The sequence below is a fragment of the Lipotes vexillifer genome, unplaced genomic scaffold (genome assembly GCF_000442215.2).
Source record: "Lipotes vexillifer unplaced genomic scaffold, Lipotes_vexillifer_v1.1 scaffold402, whole genome shotgun sequence".
Classification (NCBI taxonomy): Eukaryota; Metazoa; Chordata; class Mammalia; order Artiodactyla; family Lipotidae; genus Lipotes; species Lipotes vexillifer.
In genome coordinates, this window is record NW_006798409.1 from 3,015,205 (window position 1) to 3,031,941 (window position 16,737).

At 38.4% G+C, this 16,737-nt stretch overlaps 1 protein-coding gene across 1 annotated transcript in view; it reads right to left on the reverse strand.

The window, feature by feature from the left end:
• Positions 1-16,737, reverse strand: part of TTC3 (tetratricopeptide repeat domain 3) — a 140,983-nt gene that overhangs the window by 44,016 nt on the left and 80,230 nt on the right. Inside the window, exons 29-33 of the mRNA XM_007470490.1 lie at positions 14,329-14,580; positions 11,562-11,608; positions 10,525-10,581; positions 9,452-9,525; positions 1,538-1,702 (exon numbers count right to left, since the gene is read on the reverse strand). Coding sequence (XP_007470552.1) covers positions 1,538-1,702; positions 9,452-9,525; positions 10,525-10,581; positions 11,562-11,608; positions 14,329-14,580 — 595 coding nt within the window. The remainder of the gene's footprint in view (positions 1-1,537; positions 1,703-9,451; positions 9,526-10,524; positions 10,582-11,561; positions 11,609-14,328; positions 14,581-16,737) is intronic.

Genomic DNA, 16,737 nt, shown 5'->3' on the forward strand with positions numbered 1-16,737 from the left:
AAAGAATTATGTTTTGAGGTATAACTTCCTGTAGCTTCTTGACTTTCTCCTATTGTAAGATATAAATTCTATCTCAAAATATACAAACAAATCAGCCTAATGGTTTCTCATAAAGTTATTAAATTTCTTCACACTTATAGTGGTAATAAATTCTTTAAGAAGCAAGCTCCTGAAAACTACAGTTTAGCTTCAGTTTTGGATGCTTGAGGTGAAGTCCAGCATGTTTTAAGAAATACTAGTACAGTTTTAGAGCTGATTCCAGGGTGTCATCCAGTTCTCTGAGAATATGATTTGCTTAGCACTTCAACTCTGAAGAAAAACCATGAAAAGGGATCCAAGAGGATATCACAAGACTGAATAGGAACAATGCAACTGAGAAAAACAGAAGTAACAATAGCCAAATTATAGATGAGTGACAGGTTGTCCAGGAGTGCATTTTTTTAAATTAATTTTTATTGGAGTGTAGTTGCTTTACAATGTTGTGTTAGTTTCTACTGTACAACAAAGTGAATCAGCTATACGTATACATATATCCCCTCTTTTCTGAGACAGGAGTTTGCTTTCAAATTAATTTTCTGTTGCAGATCTTTGCCCCTCAACTTCTTTTCCTAAGGAAGGCATCATGTACAACTTACTAATGCCAAGCTAAAAAAAAAAAAAAAAAAAGGCAAACGTTTCCTAGATTTTTCTGAACTCTTTACTCCACTACTGTATCCACCCCACAAAGACTTGACTTTAGTGTTAATTTCTCTTTTCTTCTTTTTGGCCATGCCATGTGGCATACAGGATCTTAGTTCCCCGACCAGGGATCGAACCCGTGCCCCCTGCAGTAGAAGTGCTGAATCATGGACCGCCAGGGAAGTCCCCTAGTGTTAATTTCACATTCATATTTTCAATCCAAGAGTAATTCAGCCCAAGGTTTCTTTAAAGGAAAAGTCTGCTTCGCTTTTCTTAGATAAATGTCTGGAAGTCAAGTTTTCAATACAATAAAGAGATACAGGGTTCTATGTGTGTCGTATACCATCACAGTTGGACAGCTATCTTAGCAGCAGTAATAACCAGATGCTGGTACCCCGTCCCCATTAAAGGGTAGTACTTCACCAAGCCACATTCATTGTCACTGGACTCAGGAGATGCCAAACAATTGCATCATCAACAGAAGGACAATGAGATCAAAAATTATACTACTCCTTGCCAAATGTATATACTTTGGAATTCACGATAAAAGATTATGGCTGGAAACTGTTCATCAGTCCTATCAGGGCATACCAGAATAGTTTTGGAAATAGACAGAATTTACATTAGCAGCTCAAACTGACAAAACTAACAATCATTAGGATTCTAAATGTAATAGTTAAAAATCCTCAATTAACTTTGTGTAATACATGACAAAAGCCATAAAAACACTTTTCTTCCCCAGAGTTTGTGAGCCAATCATTGATTCCTTTAATAAACATAAAGGGACACAAAGTAAACAACTTAAGATCTTTAACTGGCAGCCTCAGTATAATAGTTGTAGGAATGTTAAACTACTTACTCATATAGAGTTGAACATTTTTGTTTTGGGTTAATGTCCCACAGCTTCTTATTACGGACAACATATTCATTACTGTGCTGTTCATACAGAGCTTCAAATTCTTCTACATCATGACGAAGATGGTCAGGCACTACAAATGGGCCTGCAGAATCTGAATTGCGTTTGCTGATTAAAAAAAACACACACACAATTCTGTGAATAATTAACTTTCAGGTGGCCCAGAGTAACATTTAAATTGAAATAAAGATAGTAACATATTACTCAACTTCAGGATGCAAAAAAACACTACCAGAGAATTTAATGCAGAACGGTTACCTTTCCACAATTACAGTCAAGAGATACCTGACTACTGAGTAAGGTACGAGATATGTGACTACTGAATAAGGTACAAGATACCTAACTACTAAGTAAGGTACAAGATACCTAAGTACTTTTAATTACTTACTCTTGCTACCAAGAGCAAATATTTTTAAAATTCTGGTTATAAAAAAATCAATGTTGCATTAATTGTAACCTGTTAAAGAGAAAAATGATGGCGTTTATTATAACTGCTATCAATTTAAGTCAAGGTGAGATTGAGACTGGTAAAAGGTACTTAAATAAAAAGATTTAAAAAAACACAGTATAAGATTCTAGCACTCTAAAAAGATATAATAGTTTGAGTGTGGGCTGTAAACCAGACTGCTGATTTAAATTCTGGCTCTGCTATGTACAAGCTTTGTGTTCTTGGACACTCAACTACACTGTGCCTGTGTTTCCTCATCTGTAAAATGAATATAATAATACTACTTATCTCCTAGAAAAAAGAGTGGATTAAATGAGTTATACATAAAAAGCTCTTAAAATAGTGCCTGGTACATAAGTGCTATCAAAATATAGGCTACTATTATTTTAACTTAAAACAATTCCTCCATTCAAAGAATCCATGGAAATGTGCAAAGCCAACTGTTATTGCAACTCATTTAAGAAACGTGGGGGGGCTTCCCTGGTGGTGCAGTGTTTGGGAGTCCGCCTGCCGGTGCAGGGAACACGGGTTTGTGCCCCGGTCTGGGAAGATCCCGCATGCTGCGGAGCGGCTGGGCCCGTGAGCCATGGCCGCTGAGCCTGCGCGTCCGGAGCCTGTGCTCCGCAACGGGAGAGGCCACAACAGTGAGAGGCCCGTGTACCGCAAAAAACAAACAAACAAAAAAACAAACAAAAAGAAAGAAAAGGGGAAGAGAGATTGGTTCAAGATGGCGGAGCAGAAGAACGTGCGTTCACTCCCTCTTGCAAGAGCACCGGAATCACAACTAACTGCTGGACAATCATTGACAGTTAGACACTGGAACTCACCAAAAAAGATACCCCACATCCAAAGACAAAGGAGAAGCAACAAGGAGACAGTATGAGGGGTGCAATCACAATATAATCAAATCCCATAACTGCTGGGTGGGTGACTCACAATCTGGAGAACACTTACGCCACAGAAATACACCCACTGGAGTGAAGCTTCTGAGCCCCCGGTCAGGCTTCCCAACCTGGGGGTCTGGCAACGGGGAGGAGGAATTCCTAGAGAATCAGACTGTGAGGCTGGCAGGATTTGATTACAGGACTTCGACAGGACTGGGGGAAACAGAGATCCACGCTTGGAGGGCACACACAAAGTAGTGTGCGCATCGGGACCCAGGGGAAGGAGCAGTGACCCGATAGGAGACTGAACCAGACCTACCTGCTGGTGTTGGAGGGTCTCCTGCAGAAGCGGGGGTTGGCTGTGGCTCACCGTGGGGACAAGGGCACTGGCAGCAGAAGTTCTGGGAAGTACTGCTTGGTGTGAGCCCTCCCAGAGTCCTCCATTAGCCCCACCAAAGAGCCCGGTAGGCTCCAGTGTTGCGTTGCCTCAGGCCAAACAACCAACAGGAAGGGAAGCCAGCCCCACCCATCACCAGACAAGCAGATTAAAGTTTTGCCAAGCTCTGCCCACCAGAGCAACACCCAGCTCTACCAATCACCAGTCCCTCTCATCAGGAAGCTAGCACAAGCCTCTTGGATAGCCTCATCCACCAGAAGGCAGACAGCAGAAACAAGAACTACAACCCTGCAGCCTGTGGAACAAAAACCACATTCACAGAAAGGCAGACAAGATGAAAAGGCAGAGGGCTATGTGCCAGATGAAGGAACAAGATAAAACCCCAGAAAACAGCTAAATGAAATGGAGATAGGCAACCTTCCAGAAAAAGAATTCAGAAAATGATAGTGAAGATGATCCAGGACCTCGGAAAAAGAATGGAGGCAAAGATGGAGAAGATGCAAGAAATGTTTAACAAAGACCTAGAAGAATTAAAGAACAAACACCTAGAAGAATTAAAGAACAAACAAACAGAGATGAACAACACAATAACTGAAATGAAAACTACTCTAGAAGGAATCAATAGCAGAATAACTGAGGCAGAAGAACAGATAAGTGACCTGGAAGACAGAATGGTAGAATTAACTGTCACGGAATAGAATAAAGAAAAAAGAATGAAAAGAAATGAAGATAGCTTAAGAGACCTCTGGGACAACATTAAACACAACAACATTCACATTATAGGGGTCCCAGAAGGAGAAGAGAGAGAGAAAGGACCTGAGAAAATATTTGAAGAGATACAGTTGAAAACATCCCTAACATGGGAAAGGAAATAGCCACCCAAGTCCAGGAAGCGCAGAGAGTCCCAGGCAGGATAAACCCAAGAAGAAACGCGCCAAGACACACAGTAATCAAACTGACAAAAATTAAAGACAAAGAAAAATTCTTGAGAGCAGCAAGGGAAAAACGACAAATAACATATAAGGGAACTCCCAATAAGGTTAACAGCTGATTTCTCAGCAGAAATTCTACAAGCCAGAAGGCAGTGGCATGATATATTTAAAACGATGAAAGGGAAGAACCTACAACCAAGATTACTCTACCTGGCAAGGATCTCATTCTGATTCGATGGAGAAATCAAAAGCTTTACAGACAAGCAAAATCTAAGAGAATCCACCAAACCAGCTCTACAACAAATGCTAAAGGAACTTCTCAAAGTGGGAAACACAAGAGAAGAAAAGGACCTACAAAAACAAACCCATAACAATTAAGAAAATGGTAATAGGAACATACATATCGAGAATTACCTTAAACGTGAATGGATTATATGCTCCAACCAAAAGACACATGCTTGCTGAATGGATACAAAAACAAGACGCATATTACATGCTGTCTACAAGAGACCCACTTCAGACCTAGGGACACATACAGACTGAAAGTGGGGATGGAAAAAGATATTCCATGGAAATGGAAATCAAAAGAAAGCTGGAGTAACAATACTCATCAGATAAAACAGACTTTAAAATAAAGAATGTTACAAGAGACAAGGAAGGACACTACATGATGATCAAGTGATCAATCCAAGAAGAAGATATAACAATTATAAATATATACGCACCCAACATAGGAGCACCTCAATACATAAGGCAACTGCTAACAACTATAAAAGAGGAAATCGACTGTAACACAATAATAGTGGGGGACTTTAACACCTCACTTACACCAATGGACAGATCATCCAAACAGAAAATCAGTAAGGAAACACAAGCTTTAAATGACACAGCAGACCAGACAGATTTAATTGATAATTGATATTTATAGGACATTTCATCCAAAAACACATTACACTTTCTTCTCAAGTACACATGGAATATTCTCCGTGTGCACAGATCACATCTTGGGTCACAAATCAAGCCTCAGTAAATTTAAGAAAACTGAAATCTTATCAAGCATCTTTTCTGACCACAATGCTATGAGATTAGAAATCAATTACAGGGAAAAAAATGTAAAAAACACAAACACATGGAGGCTAAACAATATGTTACTAAGTAACCAAGAGATCACTGGAGAGATCAAAGAGGAAATCAGAAAATACCTGGAGACAAATGACAACAAAAACACAATGATCCAAAACCAATGGGATGCAGCAAAAGCAGTTCTAAGAGGGAAGTCTACAGCAATACAATCCTAACTCAAGAAACAACAAATATCTCAAATAAACAATCTAACCTTACACTTAAAAGAATTAGAGAAAGAAGAACAAACAAAACCCAAAGTTAGTAGAAGGAAAGAAATCATAAAGATCAGAGCAGAAATAAATGAAATAGAAACAAAGAAAACAATAGCAAAGATCAATAAAACTAAAAGATGGTTCTTTGAGAAGATAAACAAAATTGATAAACCATTAGCCAGACTCATCAAGAAAAAGAGGAAGAGGACTCAAACCATTAAAATTAGAAATGAAAAAGGAGAAGTTACAACGGACACCACAGAAATACAAAGCATCCGAAGAGACTACTACAAGCAACTCCATGCCAATAAAATGGACAACCTGGAAGAAATGGACCAATTCTAAGAAAGGTATCACCTTCCAAAACTGAACCAGGAAAAAATAGAAAATATGGATGGACCAATCACAAGTAATGAAATTGAAACTGTGATTAAAAATCTTTCAACAGGGCTTCCCTGGTGGCGCAATGGTTGGGAGTCCACCTGCCGATGCAGGGGACGCGGGTTCGTGCCCCGGTCCGGGAGGACCCTGCGTGCCGCGGAACTGCTGGGCCCGTGGGCCATGGCTGCTGGGCCTGCGCATCCTGAGCCTGTGCTCTGCGGCGGGAGGAGCCGCGGCGGTGAGAGGCCCTCGTACCGCCAAAACAAAAACAAAAACAAAAACAAAAGAAAACAAAAATCTTTCAACAAACAAAAGTCCAGGACAGGTGAATTCTATCAAACATTTAGAGAACAGCTAACACCCATCCTTCTCAAACTCTTCCAAAAAATTGCAGAGGAAGGAACACTCCCAAACTCATTCCATGAGGCCACCATCACCCTGATACGAAACAAAGATACTACAAAAAAAGAAAATTAAAGACCAGTATCACTCATGAATATACATGCAAAAATCCTCAACAAAATACTAGCAAACAGAATCCAACAACATATTCAAAGGATCATACACCATGATCAAGTGGGATTATCCCAGGGATGCAAGGATTCTACAATATATGCAAATCAATCAATGTGATACACCATATTAACAAACTCAAGAAGAAAAACCATATGATCACCTCAATAGACACATAAAAAACTTCTGACAAAATTCAACACCCATTTATGATAAAAACTCTCCAGAAAGCAGGCATAGAGGGAACCTACCTCAACATCATAAAGGCCATAAACGACAAACCCACAGCAAAGACCATTCTCAATGGTGAAAAACTGCAAGTATTTCCTCTAAGATCAGGAACAAAAGAAGGATGTCCACTCTCACCACTATTATTCAACATAGTTTTGGAAGCCCTACCATGGCAATCAGAGCAGAAAAAGAAATAAAAGGAATACAAATTGGAAAAGAAGAAGTAAAATGGTCACTGTTTACAGATGGCATGATACTATACATAGAGAATCCTAAAGATGCTACCAGAAAACTACTAGAGCTAATCAATGAATTTGGTAAAGTTGCAGGATACAAAATTAATGCACAGAAATCTATGGCCTTCCTATACACTAATGATGAAAAATCTGAAAGAGAAATTAAGTAAATACTCCGATTTACCACTGCAACAAAAAGAATAAAATACCTATGAATAAACCTACCTGGGGAGACAAAAGACCTGTATGCAGAAAACTATAAGACAATGATGAAAGAAATTAAAGATGATACAAACAGATGGAGAGATATACCATGTTCTTGGACTGGAAGAATCAATATTGTGAAAATGACTATACTACCCAAAGAAATCTACAGATTCAATGCTATCCCTATCAAATTACCAATAGCATTTTCTACAGAACTAGAACAAAAAATCTTAAAATTGGTATGGAGACACAAAAGACCCCGAATAGCCAAAGCAGTCTTGAGGGAAAAAAACGGAGCTGGAGGAATCAGACTCCCTGACTTCAGAGTACACTACAAAGCTACACTAATCAAAATAATATGGTACTGGCACAAAAACAGACATATAGATCAATGGAACAGGATAGAAAGCCCAGAGATAAACCCATGCACCTATGGTCAACTAATCTATGACAAAGGAGGCAAGGATATACAATGCAGAAAAGATAGTCTCTTCAATAAGTGGTGCTGGGAAAACTGGCCAGCTACATGTAAAAGAATGAAATTAGAACACTCCCTAACACCATACACAAAAATAAACTCAAAATGGATTCGAGACCTAAATGTAAGACTGGACACTATAAAACTCTTAGAGGAAAACATAGGAAGGACACTCTGATGTAAATCACAGCAAGATCTTTTTTGACGCACCTCCTAGAGAAATGGAAAGAAAAACAAAAATAAACAAATGGGACCCAATGAAACTTAAAAGCCTTTGCAAAGCAAACTACAAACAAGATGAAAAGACAATCCTCAGAATGGGAGAAAGTACTGGCAAACGAATCAATGGACAAAGGATTAATCTCCAAAGTACATAAACAGCTCATACAGCTCAATATTAAAAAAACAAACAACCCAATCCAAAAATTGGCAGAAGACCTAAACAGACAGTTCTCCAAAGAAGACATACAGATGGCCAAGAAGCAAATGAAAAGCTGCTCAACATCACTAATTATTAGAGAAATGCAAATCAAAAGTACAATGAGGTTATCACCTCACACTAGTTAGAATGGGCATCATCAAAAATCTACAAACAACAAATGCTGGAGAGGGTGTGGAGAAAAGGGAACCCTCTTGCACTGTTGGTGGGAATGTAAATTGATACAGCCACTATGGAGAACAGTATGGAGGTTCCTTAAAAAACTAAAAATAGAACTACCATACGACCCAGAAATCCCACTACTGGGCATATGACAAGAGAAAACCATAATTCAAAAAGACACATGCACCCCAATGTTCACTGCAGCACTATTTACAATAGCCAGGTCATGGAAGCAACCTAAATGGCCACTGACAGATAAATGGATAAAGAAGATGTTGCACGTATATACAATGGAATATTACTCAGCCATAAAAACGAGCAAACTTGGGTCATTTGTAGAGACGTGGATGGATCTAGAGACAGTCATACAGAGTGAAGTAAGTCAGGAAGAGAAAAACAAATATCGTATATTAATGCGTATATGTGGAACCCAGAAAAATGGTACAGATGAACCGGTTTGCAGGGCAGAAATTGAGACACAGATATAGAGAACAAACGTGTGGACACCAAGGGGGTAAAGTGGCAGGGGGGTGGGGGTGTGATGAATTGGGAGATTGGGATTGGCATGTATACACTAATATGTATAAAATGGGTAACTAATAAGAACCTGCTGTATAAAAAAATAAGTAAAATAAAATTCAGAAAAAAGTGGATAGTAATAATATAACTTAATAAACAAATTAATTTAATTTAAAAAAAAAGAAATGTGGGGGGAAAAAATTTTGTGGGTTTTTGGTCCAGATAGGAATATGATATAAAAAGGTCACTGCTTCTCACTAGTTTTATTTCTTATGTCTATTTGTCTCTTGAAAACTCAGTTTCAACAACCAGCTACCACTGGAAATCACTAACATCTAAGGTTAAACCACATCATTTATAGCCTCCAAAACATCTTCCTAGTAATTATCAACAGGACATTCTCTTCACTGAACATTTTAAAGAATATTTCCTACGATCTTCCCACAGTATCTTGCACATAGTAGGTTCTCAAACTTATCAAATGAAGGTCATCAGCCCTGTGATTTTAATGCAGTTTATATGAATTCTTAACACTGACAGGCCGCACTAAAAATTCAACCATGAGGGGTCACATCAGGTTGTCATTAATAGATGCACATCTTTAGAGAAGTTAGGGAAATAAAACACAAGTTTAAAGTACATTAATACCACTTTTAAGCTCAAATAAAGCAAAAATTTTCAGACTGTACTTACTTATGGTCTTCACCTGAAGTGACAGTCTCATTATTTGGTGCGACTGAAGTGGTTCCAGACCCAACTAACATAGGCTGGTTTAAAAGACAGAAAAATGACAAGGATTTTCCACCTTAAAATTACCACTAAAACTGATGAATGCTTACATAAATAAATATGCATACAAACTGCCAATATATGACTGATCTAAATTTTCTTGTGAACAGGAACATACAGTAATAAAACTTTCAACAGCCAAAAATAGGCACAAATTAACATTTAGGTAGCTTCTAACGCTCTAAAAATTTTTTAATTATCACTGTTTAAACTCTCACTTTAGATAAACTAAAGACATATAGTCAAAGATTAAAGGTTTTATTGGAACTTATAAGCTGCTCTCATCCTCCCCTAATATTTGTTCACTTTTTCAACCCCTGCCCCCTAGTTGATCCCCCCAATACATGAGAGCCACGAAGAACCCACCATAAGACTTAAAAATAATGCCCTAGTTACGTCATGCGCCTGAAGCAGAGCTTTAGGTGAGAGGAAGGAAGGGAGCCTTTCAATTCTGAGATTCTGTCATGATGATTAGTATTCAGTATCTTTATTTTGAATATTTTAGATAATAATTCTATTAGTTATTAATAGTAGGTATCATGTCTTGTCATACAGATAATGACACTAAGGCACACGGAAGTCAAATAACTTGCCCAAGGTCGCACAGATAATAAAAATAATAACAACTGGTAGAACCGAGATAAGAACCCAGGTCTGCCTGATCCCAAAGCAGCCTTGGTCACATTGCTCTATGACCAGCCATACAAAGTCCTACATCATGACAATGATTTCACTAGGAAATATCTAGAAAATAAAAAGGACAATAAAGAGTCTCTTTCAAGAATTACTTATATATGACATGAACCTTAAACTTCCTCAAAATGTAGAAGACTGCCAAAACATCTTTAGACGAAAGCCTAGAAATTCTTTCTCTACAAAATGCTTCAAAATATCCCAAGAATTGGTTAATTCTTATATTTATTAATATATTCAATTAATTATTTTGGACAAGAATCAATACAGAAAATACTCCATACCTTTGAATCTTTTGGCTTCTTTTTCTTGCCTTTGTTTTTTATCTTGGTAGAATTAAACTAAAACATAAAAAAAAATTATTGAACATTCATATAACAGCATTATGAAGCTGCCATATATTATAAAGATACCATACTGATTTTCATAGATTAGTCCTAAGCTGAAGTACATGAAATGTTTAACAAAAATTAACACTATAGTGCGTTAAGCCCTAGTGTTTTGATTTATAATAGAAAATAAGAAAAAATTAAATGATGCCTAATGCTATAACTAAAATTGTTCCAACCTAACATGTTGTACTCATTTTCAACAAGGTTTATGTCATTTCAAGGAATTAATCAGACTTATTAAGTAATTCCAGTTATATGCTGATCATATTTTAATGATTTTCCTTTTACTAAACCAAACTCAACATTCTACAGCTGGCCAGACACCAGGGCACAAACAGTGAATTCAGAAGAAGCATTTACTTCCCATGGGCTATGTCAGCTGTGTTTCTACAGTTAGCCAGACAGTGTCTAACAGAGTGGGCTAAGACAAAGTTTCAAGTATAGATGACTTGATCCTAAAAATCAGTAAACAAGTATCTTTCTGACTGAAAACTGCCACAAACTACTAAGGAAGACAACTCTGGAATTATTTTAACTTAAGCTCAATTGTAAGCCTCTCAAAACAAAGTCCATTTGTTTTCCTTACAGAACAAAACATTGCAATTTTAATCATTACAGATAACGTTTCATTTTTATGCCAGCAGATGACTCAAGAACTCCTTTCCTATATCTATGATTAACATTTATTAGTTGTGAAAACTTATGGACATTGTCTAATTTAAACTTCAGAGTGTGCTGACTGTTGTTCCAATTCCAAGAGGAAGACTGGGATTAACTTTCTAAGGAAATCGTGCACGTTATCCAGAAGTCCTCAAGATTTGGTTCTCGAGCGCCTCTTGTGATGTAAACAAACACTGGCCTGGGTCCTCCTCTCTTCCTTTGGCTGACACGAATTAGAACATAATGTTGAAAGTGATCAAATAACTTACTGGCACATCACCACTGTCCTGTTTCCTTAATACAGTGCAGCGGCTGTCTGTAGGAAGATACAGATGGTTTTGTGAGGAAACAAAATGTTTATATTGCCATAGGATACACTAAAGCCTTAAAGAAAACCACCCCAGATACTACTAACATCCACTATGTTCTACTCCTTATTTGGCTTTGACATAAGTTTAACTTAGAAACCAAGAGCAAAGTGGCTAACTCATCGGAAAACCAACTACAAAGAACCACAAAATTTCAATCCAATTCAGCATAATTTGACTGCTTTCTAGGCACCAAACTCTATGCTAGGTGCAGGGAATACAGAAATGTATAGAGAAGTCCCTGCCATCGATAACCTCATGTTCTGCAAGCTACACGAAGAGGCAAACACCCATAGCTCAGTGTGCTAAATGCCACAGCAAAGACAGTGGAAACAAGCTGATAGAATAATAAAGTCTTCAAGGGGAGTGGCCTGAGTCAGGGGTCAGGGAGGGATGTGGGGAGGAGGGGACTTGAACAAGTTAGACTTGAACAAGCAGAGGGGTGGGATGTGAGCAAGGAAAGCACAATGCAGGTTTGGACACAGTAGGAAGTGGGGTGTATATTCAGAGGGCAGATGGGGAGAGTGCTGATGAACCCAGACAGACAATGTGAATTCAATTTGTAGGCAAAATGAAGCAAGTGCTTCCCAAACAAAAGACTTATAGGATCAGACAGATGTTCTAGAAGAGTCACTAACAGCAACGTAAGAGAAAGATTTGGAGTAGGTGGGTCAGAAGCATGGAGACCAGTTTGGAGGCTACTGCAATCATGGAAAGATTATTAAGATCCTGGACTAGGGAAGCGGAGGTAGACAGGGAAGGGCATATCAAAAATAAAGCTTATTTGAATTGGCAACAAACTAGACATGGGGTAACAGGCAACAGGAAGGGTGGAGACCAATTTCAGAGTTTCCTGCTTAAGAACAATATTAAAACGTTATTATCTGAGATAACCAGGAAAAACAGGTCTCTAGAGATACAAGTGGCTTAAGCCATATTGCTCTTAATGGGTCTCTTGGCCATCTACACAGAAATTCCAACAGGGAAATGCATGCAGGATCCAGGAGAGTCTGGGTCTCCCAATTATCACGGCATTGGTGATATTATTGAGTACCCTTATTTACAAGATCAGTGGATTTTGAAGTTTTAAGAAATACAGTCATTCCTTTAAATGAAAGGAGACAAAATTGAAAATGTCTGGGATGAGGGTGAGAGGCACAAGTAGTGAACTTGAAAATCTGTCGGCTGGTCATTTGGCTGATGGCTTCCAACCCTATGACTAAAAGCAGAGAAACAGTCACAACTGGATGGACTGTATACTTTAGGTATAGAACACAAGAATCAGGGAAAACACATAATGAGAGGGTTGTGTCCTTTTTAGTTATCCTGTGTGATCCAAACGTGCACTGAGTTTTGTAAGCTCAGTCCCAGAACAGCATTTTATTACCAGCAGCAGCAAACTGATGGCAATAAATTCAGGCTATCAAGAAGCATGTCACCTCCAGTCATGAAGCAGTGTCCTAGGAAAATAAAGCCACCTGTATTTGAGAACCACAACAAAAGTAAGCTTTTCGGTTCCTTATACTGCATTTGAACTTCATAATGCATAACATTTTTGTACAAGGCCAGACCTTTTCATGTACCCTTTAAAACAAATGGCACAAAATTTGAACGTCTAACTCCTGACAATATATAAGCAGACTTCTGATGCTAAGGGAAAAGGTGGGGGGCAGGGGCGAGGCATTATCCTAAGAGATACATGCAGTACCAAAGACAAGAAATTTAAATTAATCTAGAATCTAAGAATATTAAAATTTTGAACAAAACAGAATCACACAGATCACTGGCTCCAATTCCTCATTTTAATGATGAAGAAACTAACATTCAAGAGAAGCTAAAGAATTAACTACTAGTGAACCTATTCTGTCAAACTGGACTCCATGCCATTATCCAAGCAGCCTCCTCAAGTCCCCTCCACCCTGTCTCTAATTCTGGATGTCAACCTGTCAAATTCCACCTCCATGTTCAAAGCTGGACTTGGACTCTACCCCTGCACCAAGGCTTTCCTCCTCCCCGATGAGAACCCCTCAGCACTTTTTCTGGTCCTCTCTTCTCCCGTATTAACAGTTATCTGTATATTCATTTTACTGCCTTTTCTGAAACATAAGGTCCTTGAGGGCAGAGACTAGCGTAAGCATTTCTGAATTGTTAACACCTAGCACAGGGCCTTGAAGCAGTAGTAAAAGAAAGTTTCTAATTAATTGAGTTAGGGAAGAAGCTGGGCCACAGCCTACTTTTCTTGACTCCCAGCTCTAGGCTCTTCCCACTACAATACATATTCTATCTGTTTTAGATTCTGCAAGCATCGCCTACTTCTGCAGGCCAATGTTTTCTTAATTGCTACAAATCGAGCCATTTCCTAAGAAATTCCACCCCTTTGATATACAATCTCTGCCATGACACTGCCAAAATACCTACGATAAGAATAGTATGGTGTATAGTCCGTGTAATGTATCCATCTGAATATCTCTACAACACTTAACTCCACAGAGTAAGAAGGTTTTATGACATTAAAAAAAAAAATCACTATTCTTAACACTAATTTCCCCAAATAAGCCAGTTGTACCATAATAATTTTCATTATTTTCTTTGTTAAGTATTTAAGTAAGCTAGATCCTTTGGAGATTTTTTCTAAGATTAGATATAAACTGAAACTCAGTCCACATACCCATTATATCAAAGAATTCATCCAAAGCATTATGCAGTGCTGGGAACTTGTCTCTGTGTTCTTCCAGCAGCCATATTAAACATCGCGCTTCCTTCAATGACGCTGGCTCACAGAAATAATCAAGCTGCTTTCCTTCTATAGAGCCTAGTTTATGACCATATTTCTCATTCCAGAGAAAAGTCATGATGCTAAAATCAAGCTCCTTAAGAGCGGCCCCATAACGAGAAAAAAAAGGTCCTGTGGCATCTAAGCCTATAATAAAAACAAAACCCAAGTCAGAAGAAGGGGAAAATTATTTGCTGTAAAATCACATTCATCTCTGAAAGCAGTTCTACTATAGTTTGCTGACATTTTCAGTGAAATGTTTTCAGTGAAAACATTCAAATAATTGAGAACAAACTTGTTCAAGCTATTATGCATTTTAGAAACACCATTTCACATTAATATGTTAACTATAACACATCAGTTGAACAAGGTAGGCCAAAGGTTTCTATTAATATAGTTATTTTTATCAGACTTAGGAGATAAAATGGATTAAGTGCCTTTAAAAGGCATTTTTAAAGGCATTAAATTCCTTTAAAAATATTAAAATAACTTTTCCACTAGTTCATGATTTGCATTCCAATTAGTATAAGCTGGCAAGATTTTACAATGCTTTTCTACATATACTCCATAATAACAAAATACCAATAATATACAGAACTTCCCAAATGCCTATAAAACAGAAAATGGGTAAACTCTTCACCCAACACCTCCAAGAACTACACCTTATCCCCCAAAATATCATGGCTCCTTACCCTCCTCACAAGATGCGAGGTGGTCACTATTCCCGCTTTTATCCCTCCCTTCTCCAACTCAGAAAAAGGGGTGGCTGCAACCTCACACGCCACTACTGAAAGGTGAACACCTGCTACCTACTAACACAGCCGCCAAAAAGCAAGGATTGGCTCTGTTCTCTCCCCCGACACGCCTCTAACACAGGACGGACCACAGGTTCTCAGTCCGCAAATGAAGCAGAGGTTGCCAAGTTAAAATTACCCTGGACAGCTGTTTCTTCCAGATGAAACAGTTAGCTTTGCAGAAGTCATGTTACATGAAAAATTAGTGTATTTAAACACCAGAATCAGGGATCACATAAAATACTCATACAAGGTTCAAGGGAATCAGCAATGAAGAAATACCACATTCACATCTCCATCTATGGCCCACAACAAAGCATGTGCTCGTTAAGGTGAAGGGAGATCACACCTAGTACTGAAACGTTAACCCCCGCTCCCACTGCATTTAAACTAAGCTCTCTGTTAAATATAGCAGGTTAAAGTAAGACATAACTTTATAATTTACTTGTCTGATTGTCAGTAGACACTAATAGCAATCATCACTTAGGTGAAATTGTCCTGGGCCAGAAACCCAAGGAGATGTATGCTTAACACAGCATCATTTAGTTATCAACTACACCAAGTTTGCTGCCATCTTACTTCGTCTCTACTGACAGAAACGTATCAATATATTCTCTGAAACCCTGGAATTCTATTAGCTCCATGTCTCTAAGGTAGGTCAGGCAGACTCTCTCTATAGACGGCTGCTAAAAGGGCCTGCCCTGCTGTGGCCCCCACTAGCCTTTTTACCCAGCAGGTGCCAAGTGAATCATCCACAGCACTAGGCAGCAGCCAACCTGGTCACCAGGACAAACAAGGCCCTGGTACCAGAAGAGATCACCATCTAGTTTAGTCAACAACTCTCTCTGCAGCTGCCTTCTGCAGTCCTTACATGGCTTTGGTCAAGGAGCCTGCTTGGGGGGTTCTTCCCCAACCGCATTAGGAAAATCAGGGCAGAGTACCAGAATTTTATGACCCTGTGATTCACAACACTGAAAGTCAACCCTACGGTATTTCTCTCTTAATCATTACATACAGATTTGCCTCAGGTGATCCTAAGCAATTAGTTCCACCCACTCTTTCCTGGAAATTCTTCACTAAGGAATGTGACTACTAAACTGCACAATCCCAGAGGGCACTCCCCAGCAGTTTTTTGAATGGATAAACAACAAGGTCCTACTGTATAGCACAGGGATATTCAATATCCCGAGATAAACCATAATGGAAAAGAAAATTTAAAAGAATGTATATATATGTGTAACTGAATCACTTTGCTGTACAGCAGAAATTAACACAATACTGTAAATCAACTATACTTCAATTTAAAGCATTTTGAAATTCAACTGTTTTGTAATTTGGTTAGTGGATAATTGAGATATATAAAAACAGTTACAGTGAAATAAAATTAATAAACTATGAAAAATCTTTTTTAAAACAGATTTTTTAGTTCCACCCCCTCTTTCCTGGAAATTCTTCACTAAGGAATGTGACTACTAAACTGCACAATCCCAGAGGGCACTCCCCAGCAGTT